Genomic DNA, 22,154 nt, shown 5'->3' on the forward strand with positions numbered 1-22,154 from the left:
GCACTCACTATTCTGCTGGTGCAGTCACTGTGTACATACATTACATTACTGCTCCTGAGTTACATCCTGTATTATACTCCAGAGCTGCACTCACTATTCTGCTGGTGCAGTCACTGTGTACATACATTACATTACTAATCCTGAGTTACATCCTGTATTATACTCCAGAGCTGCACTCATTATTCTGCTGGTGCAGTCACTGTGTACATACATTACATTACTAATCCTGAGTTACATCCTGTATTATACTCCAGAGCTGCACTCACTATTCTGCTGGTGCAGTCACTGTGTACATACATTACATTACTAATCCTGAGTTACATCCTGTATTATACCGCAGAGCTGCACTCACTATTCTGCTGGTGCAGTCACTGTGTACATACATTACATTACTGATCCTGAGTTACATCCTATATTATACCCCAGAGCTGCACTCACTATTCTGCTTGTGCAGTCACTGTGTACATACATTACATTACTGATCCTGACTTACATCCTGTATTATACTCCAGAGCTGCACTCACTATTCTGCTGGTGCAGTCACTGTGTACATACATTACATTACTAATCCTGAGTTACATCCTGTATTATACTCCAGAGCTGCACTCACTATTCTGCTGGTGCAGTCACTGTGTACATACATTACATTACTGATCCTGAGTTACATCCTGTATTATACTCCAGAGCTGCACTCACTATTCTACTGGTGCAGTCACTGTGTACATACATTACATTACTGATCCTGAGTTACATCCTGTATTATACTCCAGAGCTGCACTCACTATTCTGCTGGTGCAGTCACTGTGTACATACATTACATTACTAATCCTGAGTTACATCCTGTATTATACCCCAGAGCTGCACTCACTATTCTGCTGGTGTATTCACTGTATACATACATTACATTACTGATCCTGAGTTACATCCTGTATTATACTCCAGAGCTGCACTCACTATTCTGCTGGTGCAGTCACTGTGTACATACAGTACATTACCGATCCTGAGTTACATCCTGTATTATACCCCAGAGCTGCACTCACTATTCTGCTGGTGCAGTCACTGTGTACATACATTACATTACTGATCCTGAGTTACATCCTGTATTATACTCCAGAGCTGCACTCACTATTCTGCTGGTGCAGTCACTGTGTACATATATTACATTACTGATCCTGAGTAACATCCTGTATTATACTCCAGAGCTGCACTCACTATTCTGCTGGTGCAGTCACTGTGTACATACATTACATTACTAATCCTGAGTTACATCCTGTATTATACTCCAGAGCTGCACTCACTATTCTGCTGGTGCAGTCACTGTGTACATACATTACATTACTAATCCTGAGTTACATCCTGTATTATACCGCAGAGCTGCACTCACTATTCTGCTGGTGCAGTCACTGTGTACATACATTACATTACTGATCCTGAGTTACATCCTATATTATACCCCAGAGCTGCACTCACTATTCTGCTTGTGCAGTCACTGTGTACATACATTACATTACTGATCCTGAGTTACATCCTGTATTATACTCCAGAGCTGCACTCACTATTCTACTGGTGCAGTCACTGTGTACATACATTACATTACTGATCCTGAGTTACATCCTGTATTATACTCCAGAGCTGCACTCACTATTCTGCTGGTGCAGTCACTGTGTACATACATTACATTACTAATCCTGAGTTACATCCTGTATTATACCCCAGAGCTGCACTCACTATTCTGCTGGTGTATTCACTGTATACATACATTACATTACTGATCCTGAGTTACATCCTGTATTATACTCCAGAGCTGCACTCACTATTCTGCTGGTGCAGTCACTGTGTACATACAGTACATTACCGATCCTGAGTTACATCCTGTATTATACCCCAGAGCTGCACTCACTATTCTGCTGGTGCAGTCACTGTGTACATACATTACATTACTGATCCTGAGTTACATCCTGTATTATACTCCAGAGCTGCACTCACTATTCTGCTGGTGCAGTCACTGTGTACATATATTACATTACTGATCCTGAGTAACATCCTGTATTATACTCCAGAGCTGCACTCACTATTCTGCTGGTGCAGTCACTGTGTACATACATTACATTACTAATCCTGAGTTACATCCTGTATTATACTCCAGAGCTGCACTCACTATTCTGCTGGTGCAGTCACTGTGTACATACATTACATTACTAATCCTGAGTTACATCCTGTATTATACCGCAGAGCTGCACTCACTATTCTGCTGGTGCAGTCACTGTGTACATACATTACATTACTGATCCTGAGTTACATCCTATATTATACCCCAGAGCTGCACTCACTATTCTGCTTGTGCAGTCACTGTGTACATACATTACATTACTGATCCTGAGTTACATCCTGTATTATACTCCAGAGCTGCACTCACTATTCTGCTGGTGCAGTCACTGTGTACATACATTACATTACTGATCCTGAGTTACATCCTGTATTATACTCCAGAGCTGCACTCACTATTCTGCTGGTGCAGTCACTGTGTACATTACATTACTGATCCTCAGTTACATCCTGTATTATACTCCAGAGCTGCACTCACTATTCTACTGGTGCAGTCACTGTGTACATACATTACATTACTAATCCTGAGTTACATCCTGTATTATACTCCAGACCTTCACTCACTATTCTGCTGGTGCAGTCACTGTGTACATACATTACATTACTGATCCTGAGTTACATCCTGTATTATACTCCAGAGCTGCACTCACTATTCTGCTGGTGCAGTCACTGTGTACATACATTACATTACTAATCCTGAGTTACATCCTGTATTATACCCCAGAGCTGCACTCACTAATCTGCTGGTGCAGTCACTGTGTACATACATTACATTACTGATCCTGAGTTACATCCTGTATTATACTCCAGAGCTGCACTCACTATTCTGCTGGTGCAGTCACTGTGTACATTACATTACTGATCCTCAGTTACATCCTGTATTATACTCCAGAGCTGCACTCACTATTCTACTGGTGCAGTCACTGTGTACATACATTACATTACTAATCCTGAGTTACATCCTGTATTATACTCCAGAGCTGCACTCACTATTCTGCTGGTGCAGTCACTGTGTACATACAGTACATTACCGATCCTGAGTTACATCCTGTATTATACCCCAGAGCTGCACTCACTATTCTGCTGGTGCAGTCACTGTGTACATACATTACATTACTGATCCTGAGTTACATCCTGTATTATACTCCAGAGCTGCACTCACTATTCTGCTGGTGCAGTCACTGTGTACATACATTACATTACCGATCCTGAGTTACATCCTGTATCATACTCCAGAGCTGCACTCACTATTCTGCTGGTGCAATTACTATATACATACATTACATTACATTACTGATCCTGAGTTACATCCTGTATTATACCCCAGAGCTGCACTCAGTGTTCTACAGACTATACTTCTAAATACTTCAGTTTTACTTTGATAAGAAGTGACTCCCATAATTGTTAGTGAACATATATCAGTAGATGTGACTGACATTCCCAGCTCTGTGCTGAGCTCTCCACTCTGAAGGCCGCAGGTTGGGGTACAGTCATGATGCTGCGGAGATGCACACTTCCTTGTAGATGAGAGGCGCACTTCAGCACCAGAGCAGCGCTCTTCCACCTGCATATAAACGTCACATTTCATTTTGGAGTATAGGAGAATGTGGTGCAGAAAAAAAAGTTGCTATTGGAAACATTTTCATACTCACATTTACGAAGCGGAAAGTAAAATAAAAGAAATATAATGCTCAAAAATGACGGTGCAATCTGGGCTCTTGTCCAATAAATGAAGGATAATATTCAGTAGTTCGCTATATGTGTGGTAGAGGTTTGCAGCCTTTTCAAATCTATAACTCAAAAAGTTTGCAAAGGCATGCTGGGAGTTGTAGTTTGGCAACAATTAGAGAGACATATAATCATAATTAACCATTCATTCAAGGAGGGACACAGCTGAGATGGGCCGAGTTTTTCCCATACGGCTGCATGGAGCTGAGCGCACATTTGCCTCCTACCTGTGGCTGACAACCTAAGTCGCTGTTGCTGTCTGATCTCTGCTGTTCTCGGTTGTCGTAAAACACGAATCCGGCCTGACAGATGCAGGAGCCGTCGGATTCCTGGAAGGAGCGGTTCAGTCCTCGGCAGACGCAGCTCCTGGAAGCTGAGGGTCATTCACAATAAAAAAAAATCACATCAGGTTAAGTGGTCGGCATCAGACCAATCAATGATCCGGGGACGACCTGGAGCCGCCGCAGCGATAGTGGGACAGTAATATCCAGTAAGTTGGGATCAGAGTCAGACTCTTAGGAGATACTTTATTGTATGATGGAGACGCAGCATCCGGATAACTCTGCCGCTTCTTGTTTTGCTCCGTTCACCTGCAGCCGTCCACATTGTATCGTCCGTGCTGGCTATAGCAGCATTGTCCTGTTCACATCAATGGAGAAATGCTGCAATATCCAGCAAAGACACTAATGGGCCTTGCAGTATTTTTGCTGCATTTTTTTCTGTAGGAAAAGCACCAGAAACAATGAGTTTTTTCCACCCTGAAAACTAGAGGAAAAAAAAATCCAGCACAAATGCTACGTGCAAACAAGCCCATAAGAGCAGAAGTGTCTATGGCACTTGCTGATTGCTGCAGCCTGAGATGCCGGGAGTCAGACCCCTATAGGTAATTAAAATCTATACCCTCCGGATACTAAGGGGTTTAGCTTTGCTTGATCTTCCCCCTGGCAGAGCAATGATGGAGAGGGGTCTGCTGCACAGCGACCATGTTCACATGTCTAGGTGAGGACTCTGCTCCTAAATCCTGGGATAGACTTTGCCCAGTTTCCTTAGTAAACTCTGCAGGATGCCCGTTACAGCCTTGGATCCAGTCATGGCAGAAATACAAGATTATGTCATGAGAATACAATGGTACATCCAGGAAGGTGCTGGCATCAAACTTAGACAAAGGTATGTGATTTACAGTTACCAGTCATCGTATCTCCCATTAAATATGACTTTAAAGGGGTTTTCTAGAATTGTTATTTTTTTGTTATTATTCAGGCTCGCCCGGTGTATAAATAATAAAAATGAGTTTTATTAACTGACCCCGGCTCCACCGCTGTCAAAAGTCTTTGTTGACAGGTTTGCGGTGGTGACGCAGGGCGCAAGACTGCTGCAGCCAATCACTGGGATCAGCAGTGATGATGATGATGAGTCAGAAAGAGACTGCTGAACCCGTTGATTGGCTGCAGCAGTTATGGGCTATAGTTGTTACATAACCATGACAACTTGTCAACAAAGGCAGCAGCGAAGAGGCAGCTCTGGACGAGTGTCGGGTGATTAATGCTGATTTCATCATTTTTACAGTGGGCAAGTCTATGGAATAACAAAAAAACAAACAAAAAACATGAAAACCCCTGGAACTGGGTTGTCTTATTAGGGCACGTGGTCATCAGCGAAGGTCATCGGCCGCTCAGAATCCTCCTCTGCTCACCAGAGAGGAGACACGTTGCCGGACGGCAGTCACATAGGTCTACAGCTGGCCACAGGGGCTTTAACCCTTCAGGCCATAGGTATGATCTTACTCACCTGGCTGGGAATAGGATGAGCTTCCGCACAGAAAGCACGATACCTGGGCAGAGAGGTGGTTGTACGTGCCCGCTGGGCAAGGATGGCAGTCTACTAATTCTCTTCCTCCAGTGCTGTTACCATAAGTACCAGGTGGACAAGGGACCGGCGCTGTGGCGCTGGACAGGCAGTAATGGCCAGTGGGGCAGGGATAGGACTTGTAGTTCTCCACACCTATAGCAAAGGGGAGAGAGAGCGCATGAGGCATTAGATGCCAAGCAGACATTTATCAATCAGAGAATGCCAAGAGTGTGCAAAGCAGTCATCAAAGCAAAAAGTGGCTACTTTGAAGACCCTAGAATATAAGACATATTTTCAGTTGTTTCACACTTTTTTGTTAAGTATATAATTCCACATGTGGTAATTCATAGTTTTGATGCCTTCAGTGTGAATGTACAATTTTCATAGTCATGAAAATGCAGAAAAATCTTTCAATGAGAAGGTGTGTCCAAACTTTTGGTCTGTACTGTGTGTATTCTATAAACTCAGAATGGAGGCTAAAAAAAATTATGTTATGATGGAAACTCTCATAACTTTTTATCTTTATACATGTAAACTTTCTCTTAAGTGACTTATATCTTTATGGAAGATGAAAGAATGTTTCCATAGCCCTATAAATGTCTATATCTGAGGGCAGGGTTAATGCCATGGAAAGCTACAGGTAAGGCAGCAGAAGAGGACTGACCATACAGCACATGAGTCCGGAGAACGGTCCGTCCATGCATGTCCTATTCCTTTACAGCACATGGGCAGACATGATATCCTCCACATCACCATAGCACATGAGTCCGGAGAACGGTCCGTCCATGCATGTCCTATTCCTTTACAGCACATGGGCAGACATGATATCCTCCATATCACCATAGCACATGAGTCCGGAGAACGATCCGTCCATGCATGTCCTATTCCTTTACAGCACATGGTCAGACATGATATCATCCATATAACCATAGCACATGAGTCCGGAGAACGATCCGTCCATGCATGTCCTATTCCTTTACAGCACATGGGCAGACATGATATCCTCCATATCACCATAGCACATGAGTCCGGAGAACGGTCCGTCCATGCATGTCCTATTCCTTTACAGCACATGGTCAGACATGATATCATCCATATAACCATAGCACATGAGTCCGGAGAACGATCCGTCCATGCATGTCCTATTCCTTTACAGCACATGGGCAGACATGATATCCTCCATATAACCATAGCACATGAGTCCGGAGAACGGTCCGTCCATGCATGTCCTATTCCTTTACAGCACATGGGCAGACATGATATCCTCCATATCACCATAGCACATGAGTCCGGAGAACGATCCGTCCATGCATGTCCTATTCCTTTACAGCACATGGGCAGGCATGATATCCTCCATATCACCATAGCGAAAGAGTCCGGAGAACGGTCCATCCATGCATGTCCTATTCCTTTACAGCACATGGGCAGACATGATATCCTCCATATAACCATAGCACATGAGTCCGGAGAACGATCCGTCCATGCAAGTCCTATTCCTTTACAGCACATGGGCAGACATGATATCCTCCATATAACCATAGCACATGAGTCCGGAGAACGGTCCATCCATGCATGTCCTATTCCTTTACAGCACATGGGCAGACATGATATCCTCCATATCACCATAGCACATGAGTCCGGAGAACGGTCCGTCCATGCATGTCCTATTCCTTTACAGCACATGGGCAGACATGATATCCTCCATATCACCAAGGCACATGAGTCTGGAGAACGGTCCGTCCATGCATGTCCTATTCCTTTACAGCACATGGGCAGACATGATATCCTCCATATAACCATAGCACATGAGTCCAGAGAAAGATCCGTCCATGCATGTCCTATTCCTTTACAGCACATGGGCAGACATGATATCCTCCATATAACCATAGCACATGAGTCCGGAGAACGGTCCGTCCATGCGTGTCCTATTCCTTTACAGCACATGGGCAGACATGATATCCTCCAAATAACCATAGCACATAAGTCCGGAGAACGGTCCGTCCATGCATGTCCTATTCCTTTACAGCACATGGGCAGACATAATATCCTCCATATAACCATAGCACATGAGTCCGGAGAACGGTCCGTCCATGCATGTCCTATTCCTTTACAGCACATGGGCAAACATGATATTCTCCATATCACCATAGCACATGAGTCCGGAGAACGGTCCGTCCATGCATGTCCTATTCCTTTACAGCACATGGGCAGACATGATATCCTCCATATCACCATAGCACATGAGTCCGGAGAACGATCCGTCCATGCATGTCCTATTCCTTTACAGCACATAGGCAGACATGATATCCTCCATATAACCATAGCACATGAGTCCGGAGAACGATCCGTCCATGCATGTCCTATTCCTTTACAGCACATGGGCAGACATGATATCCTCCATATCACCATAGCGCATGAGTCCGGAGAACGATCCGTCCATGCATGTCCTATTCCTTTACAGCACATGGTCAGACATGATATCATCCATATAACCATAGCACATGAGTCCGGAGAACGATCCGTCCATGCATGTCCTATTCCTTTACAGCACATGGTCAGACATGATATCATCCATATAACCATAGCACATGAGTCCGGAGAACGATCCGTCCATGCATGTCCTATTCCTTTACAGCACATGGGCAGACATGATATCCTCCATATAACCATAGCACATGAGTCCGGAGAACGGTCCGTCCATGCATGTCCTATTCCTTTACAGCACATGGGCAGACATGATATCCTCCATATCACCATAGCACATGAGTCCGGAGAACGATCCGTCCATGCATGTCCTATTCCTTTACAGCACATGGGCAGACATGATATCCTCCATATCACCATAGCGCATGAGTCCGGAGAACGATCCGTCCATGCATGTCCTATTCCTTTACAGCACATGGGCAGACATGATATCCTCCATATAACCATAGCACATGAGTCCGGAGAACGGTCCGTCCATGCGTGTCCTATTCCTTTACAGCACATGGGCAGACATGATATCCTCCAAATAACCATAGCACATAAGTCCGGAGAACGGTCCGTCCATGCATGTCCTATTCCTTTACAGCACATGGGAAGACATAATATCCTCCATATAACCATAGCACATGAGTCCGGAGAATGGTCCGTCCATGCATGTCCTATTCCTTTACAGCACATGGGCAGACATGATATCCTCCATATAACCATAGCACATGAGTCCGGAGAACGATCCATCCATGCATGTCCTATTCCTTTACAGCACATGGGCAGACATGATATCCTCCATATCACCATAGCACATGAGTCCGGAGAACGGTCCGTCCATGCATGTCCTATTCCTTTACAGCACATGGGCAGACATGATATCCTCCATATAACCATAGCACATGAGTCCGGAGAACGGTCCGTCCATGCATGTCCTATTCCTTTACAGCACATGGGCAGACATGATATCCTCCATATCACCATAGCACATGAGTCCGGAGAACGGTCCGTCCATGCATGTCCTATTCCTTTACAGCACATGGGCAGACATGATATCCTCCATATCACCATAGCACATGAGTCCGGAGAACGGTCCGTCCATGCATGTCCTATTCCTTTACAGCACATGGGCAGACATGATATCCTCCATATAACCATAGCACATGAGTCCGGAGAACGATCCGTCCATGCATGTCCTATTCCTTTACAGCACATGGGCAGACATGATATCCTCCATATAACCATAGCACATGAGTCTGGAGAACGGTCCGTCCATGCGTGTCCTATTCCTTTACAGCACATGGGCAGACATGATATCCTCCATATCACCATAGCACATGAATCCGGAGAACGATCCGTCCATGCGTGTCCTATTCCTTTACAGCACATGGGCAGACATGATATCCTCCATATCACCATAGCACATGAGTCCGGAGAACGATCCATCCATGCATGTCCTATTCCTTTAGAGCACATGGGCAGACATGATATCCTCCATATCACCATAGCACATGAGTCCGGAGAGCGATCCGTCCATGCATGTCCTATTCCTTTACAGCACATAGGCAGACATGATATCCTCCATATAACCATAGCACATGAGTCCGGAGAATGATCCGTCCATGCATGTCCTATTCCTTTACAGCACATGGGCAGACATGATATCCTCCATATCACCATAGCACATGAGTCCGGAGAACGATCCGTCCATGCATGTCCTATTCCTTTACAGCACATGGGCAGACATGATATCCTCCACATCACCATAGCACATGAGTCCGGAGAACGGTCCGTCCATGCATGTCCTATTCCTTTACAGCACATGGGCAGACATGATATCCTCCATATCACCATAGCACATGAGTCCGGAGAACGATCCGTCCATGCATGTCCTATTCCTTTACAGCACATGGGCAGACATGATATCCTCCACATCACCATAGCACATGAGTCCAGAGAACGATCCGTCCATGCATGTCCTATTCCTTTACAGCACATGGGCAGACATGATATCCTCCATATCACCATAGCACATGAGTCCGGAGAACGGTCCGTCCATGCATGTCCTATTCCTTTACAGCACATGGGCAGACATGATATCCTCCATATCACCATAGCACATGAGTCTGGAGAACGGTCCGTCCATGCGTGTCCTATTCCTTTACAGCACATGGGCAGACATGATATCCTCCATATCACCATAGCACATGAATCCGGAGAACGATCCGTCCATGCGTGTCCTATTCCTTTACAGCACATGGGCAGACATGATATCCTCCATATCACCATAGCACATGAGTCCGGAGAACGATCCATCCATGCATGTCCTATTCCTTTAGAGCACATGGGCAGACATGATATCCTCCATATCACCATAGCACATGAGTCCGGAGAGCGATCCGTCCATGCATGTCCTATTCCTTTACAGCACATGGGCAGACATGATATCCTCCATATAACCATAGCACATGAGTCCGGAGAATGATCCGTCCATGCATGTCCTATTCCTTTACAGCACATGGGCAGACATGATATCCTCCATATCACCATAGCACATGAGTCCGGAGAACGATCCGTCCATGCATGTCCTATTCCTTTACAGCACATGGGCAGACATGATATCCTCCACATCACCATAGCACATGAGTCCGGAGAACGGTCCGTCCATGCATGTCCTATTCCTTTACAGCACATGGGCAGACATGATATCCTCCATATCACCATAGCACATGAGTCCGGAGAACGATCCGTCCATGCATGTCCTATTCCTTTACAGCACATGGGCAGACATGATATCCTCCACATCACCATAGCACATGAGTCCAGAGAACGATCCGTCCATGCATGTCCTATTCCTTTACAGCACATGGGCAGACATGATATCCTCCATATCACCATAGCACATGAGTCCGGAGAACGGTCCGTCCATGCGTGTCCTATTCCTTTACAGCACATGGGCAGACATGATATCCTCTATATCACCATAGCACATGAGTCCGGAGAACGGTCCGTCCATGCATGTCCTATTCCTTTACAGCACATGGGCAGACATGATATCCTCCATATAACCATAGCACATGAGTCTGGAGAACGGTCCGTCCATGCGTGTCCTATTCCTTTACAGCACATGGGCAGACATGATATCCTCCATATCACCATAGCACATGAGTCTGGAGAACGATCCGTCCATGCATGTCCTATTCCTTTACAGCACATGGGCAGACATGATAACCTCCATATCACCATAGCACATGAGTCCGGAGAACGATCCATCCATGCATGTCCTATTCCTTTACAGCACATGGGCAGACATGATATCCTCCATATAACCATAGCACATGAGTCCGGAGAACGATCCATCCATGCATGTCCTATTCCTTTACAGCACATGGGCAGACATAATATCCTCCATATAACCATAGCACATGAGTCCGGAGAACGATCCGTCCATGCATGTCCTATTCCTTTACAGCACATGGGCAGACATGATATCCTCCATATAACCATAGCACATGAGTCCGGAGAACGATCCGTCCATGCATGTCCTATTCCTTTACAGCACATGGGCAGACATGATATCCTCCATATCACCATAGCACATGAGTCCGGAGAACGATCCATGCATGCATGTCCTATTCCTTTACAGCACATGGGCAGACATGATATCCTCCATATAACCATAGCACATGAGTCCGGAGAACGATCGGTCCATGCATGTCCTATTCCTTTACAGCACATGGGCAGACATGATATCCTCCATATAACCATATCACATGAGTCCGGAGAACGATCCGTCCATGCATGTCCTATTCCTTTACAGCACATGGGCAGACATGATATCCTCCATATAACCATAGCACATGAGTCCAGAGAACGATCCTTCCATGCATGTCCTATTCCTTTACAGCACATGGGCAGACATGATATCATCCATATAACCATAGCACATGAGTCCGGAGAACGGTCCATCCATGCATGTCCTATTCCTTTACAGCACATGGGCAGACATGATATCCTCCATATCACCATAGCACATGAGTCTAGAGAACGATCCGTCCATGCGTGTCCTATTCCTTTACAGCACATGGGCAGACATGATATCCTCTATATCACCATATCACATGAGTCCAGAGAACGATCCGTCCATGCATGTCCTATTCCTTTACAGCACATGGGCAGACATGATATCCTCCATATAACCATAGCACATGAGTCCAGAGAACGATCCTTCCATGCATGTCCTATTCCTTTACAGCACATGGGCAGACATGATATCATCCATATAACCATAGCACATGAGTCCGGAGAACGGTCCATCCATGCATGTCCTATTCCTTTACAGCACATGGGCAGACATGATATCCTCCATATCACCATAGCACATGAGTCCGGAGAACGATCCGTCCATGCATGTCCTATTCCTTTACAGCACATGGGCAGACATGATATCCTTCATATAACCATAGCACATGAGTCCAGAGAACGGTCCGTCCATGCATGTCCTATTCCTTTACAGCACATGGGCAGACATGATATCCTCCATATCACCATAGCACATGAGTCCGGAGAACGATCCATCCATGCATGTCCTATTCCTTTACAGCACATGGGCAGACATGATATCCTTCATATAACCATAGCACATGAGTCCAGAGAACGATCCTTCCATGCATGTCCTATTCCTTTACAGCACATGGGCAGACATGATATCCTCCATATCACCATAGCACAGGAGTCCGGAGAACGGTCCGTCCATGCATGTCCTATTCCTTTACAGCACATGGGCAGACATGATATCCTCCATATCACCATAGCACATGAGTCCGGAGAACGGTCCGTCCATGCATGTCCTATTCCTTTACAGCACATGGGCAGACATGATATCCTCCATATAACCATAGCACATGAGTCTGGAGAACGATCCGTCCATGCATGTCCTATTCCTTTACAGCACATGGGCAGACATGATATCATCCATATAACCATAGCACATGAGTCCGGAGAACGGTCCGTCCATGCATGTCCTATTCCTTTACAGCACATGGGCAGACATGATATCCTCCATATCACCATAGCACATGAGTCTGGAGAACGATCCGTCCATGCATGTCCTATTCCTTTACAGCACATGGGCAGACATGATATCCTCCATATCACCATAGCACATGAGTCCGGAGAACGGTCCGTCCATGCATGTCCTATTCCTTTACAGCACATGGGCAGACATGATATCCTCCATATAACCATAGCACATGAGTCCAGAGAACGGTCCGTCCATGCATGTCCTATTCCTTTACAGCACATGGGCAGACATGATATCCTCCATATCACCATAGCACATGAGTCCGGAGAACGATCCGTCCATGCATGTCCTATTCCTTTACAGCACATGGGCAGACATGATATCCTCCATATAACCATAGCACATGAGTCCGGAGAACGATCCGTCCATGCATGTCCTATTCCTTTACAGCACATGGGCAGACATGATATCCTCCATATAACCATAGCACATGAGTCCGGAGAACGATCCGTCCATGCATGTCCTATTCCTTTACAGCACATGGGCAGACATGATATCCTCCATATAACCATAGCACATGAGTCCGGAGAACGATCCGTCCATGCATGTCCTATTCCTTTACAGCACATGGGCAGACATGATATCCTCCATATGACCATAGCACATGAGTCCGGAGAACGATCCGTCCATGCATGTCCTATTCCTTTACAGCACATGGGCAGACATGATATCCTCCATATAACCATAGCACATGAGTCCGGAGAACGATCCGTCCATGCATGTCCTATTCCTTTACAGCACATGGGCAGACATGATATCCTCCATATAACCATAGCACATGAGTCCGGAGAACGGTCCGTCCATGCATGTCCTATTCCTTTACAGCACATGGGCAGACATGATATCCTCCATATCACCATAGCACATGAGTCCGGAGAACGGTCCGTCCATGCATGTCCTATTCCTTTACAGCACATGGGCAGACATGATATCCTCCATATAACCATAGCACATGAGTCCGGAGAACGATCCGTCCATGCGTGTCCTATTCCTTTACAGCACATGGGCAGACATGATATCCTCCATATAACCATAGCACATGAGTCTAGAGAACGATCCGTCCATGCATGTCCTATTCCTTTACAGCACATGGGCAGACATGATATCCTCCATATCACCATAGCACATGAGTCCGGAGAACGATCCGTCCATGCATGTCCTATTCCTTTACAGCACATGGGCAGACATGATATCCTCCATATCACCATAGCACATGAGTCCGGAGAACGGTCCGTCCATGCATGTCCTATTCCTTTACAGCACATGGGCAGACATGATATCCTCCATATCACCATAGCACATGAGTCCGGAGAACGGTCCGTCCATGCATGTCCTATTCCTTTACAGCACATGGGCAGACATGATATCCTCCATATCACCATAGCACATGAGTCCGGAGAACGGTCCGTCCATGCATGTCCTATTCCTTTACAGCACATGGGCAGACATGATATCCTCCATATAACCATAGCACATGAGTCCGGAGAACGATCCGTCCATGCGTGTCCTATTCCTTTACAGCACATGGGCAGACATGATATCCTCCATATAACCATAGCACATGAGTCTAGAGAATGATCCGTCCATGCATGTCCTATTCCTTTACAGCACATGGGCAGACATGATATCCTCCATATCACCATAGCACATGAGTCCGGAGAACGATCCGTCCATGCATGTCCTATTCCTTTACAGCACATGGGCAGACATGATATCCTCCATATCACCATAGCACATGAGTCCGGAGAACGGTCCGTCCATGCATGTCCTATTCCTTTACAGCACATGGGCAGACATGATATCCTCCATATCACCATAGCACATGAGTCCGGAGAACGGTCCGTCCATGCATGTCCTATTCCTTTACAGCACATGGGCAGACATGATATCCTCCATATCACCATAGCACATGAGTCCGGAGAACGATCCGTTCATGCATGTCCTATTCCTTTACAGCACATGGGCAGACATGATATCCTCCATATAACTATAGCACATGAGTCCGGAGAACGATCCGTCCATGCGTGTCCTATTCCTTTACAGCACATGGGCAGACATGATATCCTCCATATCACCATAGCACATGAGTCCGGAGAACGGTCCGTCCATGCATGTTCTATTCCTTTACAGCACATGGGCAGACATGATATCCTCCATATAACCATAGCACATGAGTCCGGAGAACGGTCCGTCCATGTGTGTCCTATTCCTTTACAGCACATGGGCAGACATGATATCCTCCATATCACCATAGCACATGAGTCCGGAGAACGGTCCGTCCATGCGTGTCCTATTCCTTTACAGCACATGGGCAGACATGATATCATCCATATCACCATAGCACATGAGTCCGGAGAACGATCCGTCCATGCATGTCCTATTCCTTTACAGCACATGGGCAGACATGAAGTCAAGAGGGCAATGAAAAACAAAAAAAGGGCTTTCGGTAAACTTAAACAAGAAGGCAGCGAGGAAGCGCTAATATCTTATAGGGAAAAAAACAAAATCTGTAAGAAACAAATAAGAATAGCAAAAGAGGAGACAGAGAGACTAATTGCCAAGGAAAGTAAAACGAATCCCAAACTGTTCTTTAACTATATAAACAGTAAAAGGATTAAAACTGATGGCGTTGGCCCATTGAAAAATAACCTGGGTAAAATCATAGAGGGCGATGAGGGTAAAGCAAACCTACTCAATAGCTTCTTCTCCACTGTTTTCACAAAAGAAAACAATTTATCGGAGGAAATGCAGAGTGATAAAGTAAACCCTCCGCTAAATATCACCCACCTAACCCAGGAGGAAGTCCAGAAACGCCTAAATAATATCAAAATAGACAAGTCACCAGGCCCAGATGGCATACACCCCCGGGTACTAAAAGAATTAAGTAATGTGATAGACAGACCGCTGTATCTTATATTCAAGCACTCTTTATGGACAAGGACTGCCCCACTAGACTGGCGCCAAGCAAATGTGGTACCAATATTCAAAAAGGGGTCTAAAAGTGACCCTGGGAACTATAGAGCAGTCAGCTTAACGTCTGTTGTGGGTAAATTGTTTGAAGGATTTCTTAGAGATGCTATTGTAGAATATCTTAATGATAATAACTGTCTAACTCCATATCAACATGGATTCATGAGGGATCGCTCCTGATGGCCTTCTACGAGTAGGTGAGCTCACAGCTGGACCGGGGAGAGGCAGTGGATGTTGTAGACCTGGACTTCTCCAAAGCGTTTGATACCGTGCCACACAAAAGGTTGGTATATAAAATGAGAATGCTTGGTCTGGGGGATAATGTGTGCAAGTGGGTAAATAGCTGGCTGAGTGATAGAAAGGAGAGGGTGGTTATCAATGGAGTAAGCTCAGGGGGTGTCAGGGTTACTAGCGGGGTGCCTCAAGGGTCTGTCTTGGGCCCTATATTATTTAATATATTTATTAATGATCTAGTTGAAGGGTTGCATAGTAAAATAGCAATATTTACAGATGATACTAAACTTTGTAAAGTAGTTAATACAGATGAGGACAGGGCACAGCTACAGGAGGATTTAGATAAATTGGGGAGTTGGGCCAAAAAATGGCAAATGGGGTTCAATGCCGATAAATGTAAGGTCATGCACATGGGAAAGAAAAACAGCAGTCACCCATACATATTAAATGGGAAACCGTTGGGGAAATCTGACATGGAGAAGGACCTGGGCGTCTTGGTTAACAGCAAATTAAATTGGAGTGCCCTGTGTCAGGCAGCAGCTGCGAAGGCAAATAGAGTCATGGCATGCATCAGAAGAGGAATAGGGGCATATGATGAGAACATTGTTCTTCCTCTGTATAAAGCGCTGGTAAGGCCGCACTTAGAATATTGTGCACAGTTCTGGGCTCCGGTACTCAGGAAAGACATATTGGAGCTAGAGAGGGTACAAAGGAGGGCGACTAAGGTAATAAAGGGAATGGAGGGACTAGAATACCCAGAGAGGTTGTCAAAATTAGGCCTATTTACATTGGAAAAGAGAAGGCTTAGGGGAGACCTCATAAACATGTATAAATACATCAGGGGGCAGTACAGAAATCTCTCCCATGACCTGTTTATACCAAGGATGGTGACAAAGACGAGGGGGCACACTATGCGTCTGGAGGAAAGGAGGTTCCTGCACCAGCATAGAAGAGGATTCTTTACGGTCAGAGCCGTGAGACTCTGGAACTCTCTGGGAGAGGAAGTGGTGATGTCCAACTCACTTAATGAGTTCAAGAGAGGCCTGGACGCCTTTCTTGAGAACAATAAAATTACATATTATGCTTAGTGATAGTTAATTAATCCAGGGATTTAATCTGACTGCCAGATTGGAGTTGGGAAGTGAATTTTTCCTCAATGATGTAAATTGGCCTATACCGCATGGTTTTTTGTTGCCTTCCCCTGGATCAACGCTGCGGAATAGCTGCAGTGCACAAGAAATAGGCTGAACTGGATGGACGCTTGTCTTTTTTCGGCCTTATAAACTATGTAACTATGATATCCTCCATATAACCATAGCACATGAGTCCAGAGAACGGTCCGTCCATGCATGTCCTATTCCTTTACAGCACATGGGCAGACATGATATCCTCCATATCACCATAGCATATGAGTCCGGAGAACGGTCCGTCCATGCATGTCCTATTCCTTTACAGCACATGGGCAGACATGATATCCTCCATATCACCATAGCACATGAGTCCGGAGAACCGCCCGTCCATACATGTCCTATTCCTTTACAGCACATGGGCAGACATGATATCCTCCATATAACCATAGCACATGAGTCCGGAGAACGGTCCGTCCATGCATGTCCTATTCCTTTACAGCACATGGGCAGACATGATATCCTCCATATCACCATAGCACATGAGTCTGGAGAACGGTCCGTCCATGCATGTCCTATTCCTTTACAGCACATGGGCAGACATGATATCCTCCATATAACCATAGCACATGAGTCCGGAGAACGATCCGTCCATGCATGTCCTATTCCTTTACAGCACATGGGCAGACATGATATCCTCCATATCACCATAGCACATGAGTCCGGAGAACGATCCGTCCATACATGTCCTATTCCTTTACAGCACATGGGCAGACATGATATCCTCCATATAACCATAGCACATGAGTCCGGAGAACGATCCGTCCATGCATGTCCTATTCCTTTACAGCACATGGGCAGACATGATATCCTCCATATCACCATAGCACATGAGTCCGGAGAACGATCCGTCCATACATGTCCTATTCCTTTACAGCACATGGGCAGACATGATATCCTCCATATAACCATAGCACATGAGTCCGGAGAACGATCCGTCCATACATGTCCTATTCCTTTACAGCACATGGGCAGACATGATATCCTCCATATAACCATAGCACATGAGTCCGGAGAACGATCCGTCCATACATGTCCTATTCCTTTACAGCACATGGGCAGACATGATATCCTCCATATAACCATAGCACATGAGTCCGGAGAACGGTCCGTCCATGCATGTCCTATTCCTTTACAGCACATGGGCAGACATGATATCCTCCATATAACCATAGCACATGAGTCCGGAGAACGATCCGTCCATGCATGTCCTATTCCTTTACAGCACATGGGCAGACATGATATCCTCCATATAACCATAGCACATGAGTCCGGAGAACGATCCGTCCATGCATGTCCTATTCCTTTACAGCACATGGGCAGACATGATATCCTCCATATCACCATAGCACATGAGTCCGGAGAACGATCCGTCCATGCATGTCCTATTCCTTTACAGCACATGGGCAGACATGATATCCTCCATATAACTATAGCACATGAGTCCGGAGAACGATCCGTCCATGCATGTCCTATTCCTTTACAGCACATGGGCAGACATGATATCCTCCATATCACCATAGCACATGAGTCCGGAGAACGGTCCGTCCATGCATGTCCTATTCCTTTACAGCACATGGGCAGACATGATATCCTCCATATCACCATAGCACATGAGTCCGGAGAACGATCCGTCCATGCATGTCCTATTCCTTTACAGCACATGGGCAGACATGATATCCTCCATATAACTATAGCACATGAGTCCGGAGAACGATCTGTCCATGCATGTCCTATTCCTTTACAGCACATGGGCAGACATGATATCCTCCATATAACCATAGCACATGAGTCCGGAGAACGATCCATCCATGCATGTCCTATTCCTTTACAGCACATGGGCAGACATGATATCCTCCATATAACCATAGCACATGAGTCCGGAGAACGGTCCGTCCATGCGTGTCCTGTTCCTTTACAGCACATGGGCAGACATGATATCCTCCATATCACCATAGCACATGAGTCCGGAGAACGGTCCGTCCATGCATGTCCTATTCCTTTACAGCACATGGGCAGACATGATATCCTCCATATAACCATAGCACATGAGTCCAGAAAACGATCCGTCCATGCGTGTCCTATTCCTTTACAGCACATGGGCAGACATGATATCCTCCATATAACCATAGCACATGAGTCCGGAGAACGGCCCGTCCATGCATGTCCTATTCCTTTACAGCACATGGGCAGACATGATATCCTCCATATAACCATAGCACATGAGTCCGGAGAACGGTCCGTCCATGCATGTCCTATTCCTTTACAGCACATGGGCAGACATGATATCCTCCATATAACCATAGCACATGAGTCCGGAGAACGGTCCGTCCATGCATGTCCTATTCCTTTACAGCACATGGGCAGACATGATATCCTCCATATAACCATAGCACATGAGTCCGGAGAACGGCCCGTCCATACATGTCCTATTCCTTTACAGCACATGGGCAGACATGATATCCTCCATATCACCATAGCACATGAGTCCGGAGAACGATCCGTCCATGCATGTCCTATTCCTTTACAGCACATGGGCAGACATGATATCCTCCATATAACCATAGCACATGAGTCCGGAGAACGGTCCGTCCATGCATGTCCTATTCCTTTACAGCACATGGGCAGACATGATATCCTCCATATCACCATAGCACATGAGTCCGGAGAACGATCCGTCCATGCATGTCCTATTCCTTTACAGCACATGGGCAGACATGATATCCTCCATATCACCATAGCACATGAGTCCGGAGAACGGTCCGTCCATGCATGTCCTATTCCTTTACAGCACATGGGCAGACATGATATCCTCCATATAACTATAGCACATGAGTCCGGAGAACGATCCGTCCATGCATGTCCTATTCCTTTACAGCACATGGGCAGACATGATATCCTCCATATAACCATAGCACATGAGTCCGGAGAACGATCCATCCATGCATGTCCTATTCCTTTACAGCACATGGGCAGACATGATATCCTCCATATAACCATAGCACATGAGTCCGGAGAACGGTCCGTCCATGCATGTCCTATTCCTTTACAGCACATGGGCAGACATGATATCCTCCATATCACCATAGCACATGAGTCAGGAGAAAGGTCCATCTATGCATGTCCTATTCCTTTACAGCACATGGGCAGACATGATATCCTCCACATCACCATAGCACATGAGTCCGGAGAACGATCCGTCCATGCGTGTGCTATTCCTTTACAGCACATGGGCAGACATGATATCCTCCATATAACCATAGCACATGAGTCCGGAGAATGGTCCGTCCATGCATGTCCTATTCCTTTACAGCACATGGGCAGACATGATATCCTCCATATAACCATAGCACATGAGTCCGGAGAACGATCTGTCCATGCATGTCCTATTCCTTTACATCACATGGGCAGACATGATATCCTCCATATCACCATAGCACATGAGTCCGGAGAACGGTCCGTCCATGCATGTCCTATTCCTTTACATCACATGGGCAGACATGATATCCTCCATATAACCATAGCACATGAGTCCGGAGAACGGTCCGTCCATGCATGTCCTATTCCTTTACAGCACATGGGCAGACATGATATCCTCCATATAACCATAGCACATGAGTCCGGAGAACGGTCCGTCCATGCATGTCCTATTCCTTTACAGCACATGGGCAGACATGATATCCTCCATATCACCATAGCACATGAGTCCGGAGAACGGTCCGTCCATGCATGTCCTATTCCTTTACAGCACATGGGCAGACATGATATCCTCCATATCACCATAGCACATGAGTCCGGAGAACGATCCGTCCATGCATGTCCTATTCCTTTACAGCACATGGGCAGACATGATATCCTCCATATAACTATAGCACATGAGTCCGGAGAACGATCCGTCCATGCATGTCCTATTCCTTTACAGCACATGGGCAGACATGATATCCTCCATATAACCATAGCACATGAGTCCGGAGAACGATCCATCCATGCATGTCCTATTCCTTTACAGCACATGGGCAGACATGATATCCTCCATATAACCATAGCACATGAGTCCGGAGAACGGTCCGTCCATGCATGTCCTATTCCTTTACAGCACATGGGCAGACATGATATCCTCCATATAACCATAGCACATGAGTCCGGAGAACGGTCCGTCCATGCATGTCCTATTCCTTTACAGCACATGGGCAGACATGATATCCTCCATATAACCATAGCACATGAGTCCGGAGAACGATCCGTCCATGCATGTCCTATTCCTTTACAGCATGGCCCATATAGAACAGGCTGGTGCATTAATCTTAGGGTGTAGCTGCATTTTTGGATGTCATGTTACATCTATATATACTGTAGTATTAACTTTGCATTAATGAACGTGCATTTAGAAAAATTATATCATACCTTTGACTTTAGTCACATCCAAAGCTGTATTTTGTATTTTGCCCGATAGACAAGGATTCAAAGTAAATCACAGGCGGCCCTCAGACTCATGCGTTAGTCTCGCAACACTCATCAGGAGGGCGTTA

General features: G+C 45.7%; 1 protein-coding gene across 1 annotated transcript in view; it reads right to left on the bottom strand.

Annotated features, from left to right (window-relative positions):
• LOC141172794 (uncharacterized) overlaps window positions 1-22,154 on the bottom strand; it is a 99,961-nt gene that overhangs the window by 72,733 nt on the left and 5,074 nt on the right. Inside the window, exons 4-6 of the mRNA XM_073657314.1 lie at window positions 5,623-5,835; window positions 4,062-4,207; window positions 3,543-3,670 (exon numbers count right to left, since the gene is read on the bottom strand). Of these exons, the coding sequence (XP_073513415.1) occupies window positions 3,543-3,670; window positions 4,062-4,207; window positions 5,623-5,835 (487 nt within the window). The remainder of the gene's footprint in view (window positions 1-3,542; window positions 3,671-4,061; window positions 4,208-5,622; window positions 5,836-22,154) is intronic.

This window comes from Phyllobates terribilis, unplaced genomic scaffold (assembly GCF_046119375.1).
Source record: "Phyllobates terribilis strain yellow unplaced genomic scaffold, ASM4611937v1 Scaffold_12__6_contigs__length_324123572, whole genome shotgun sequence".
NCBI lineage: Eukaryota > Metazoa > Chordata > Amphibia > Anura > Dendrobatidae > Phyllobates > Phyllobates terribilis.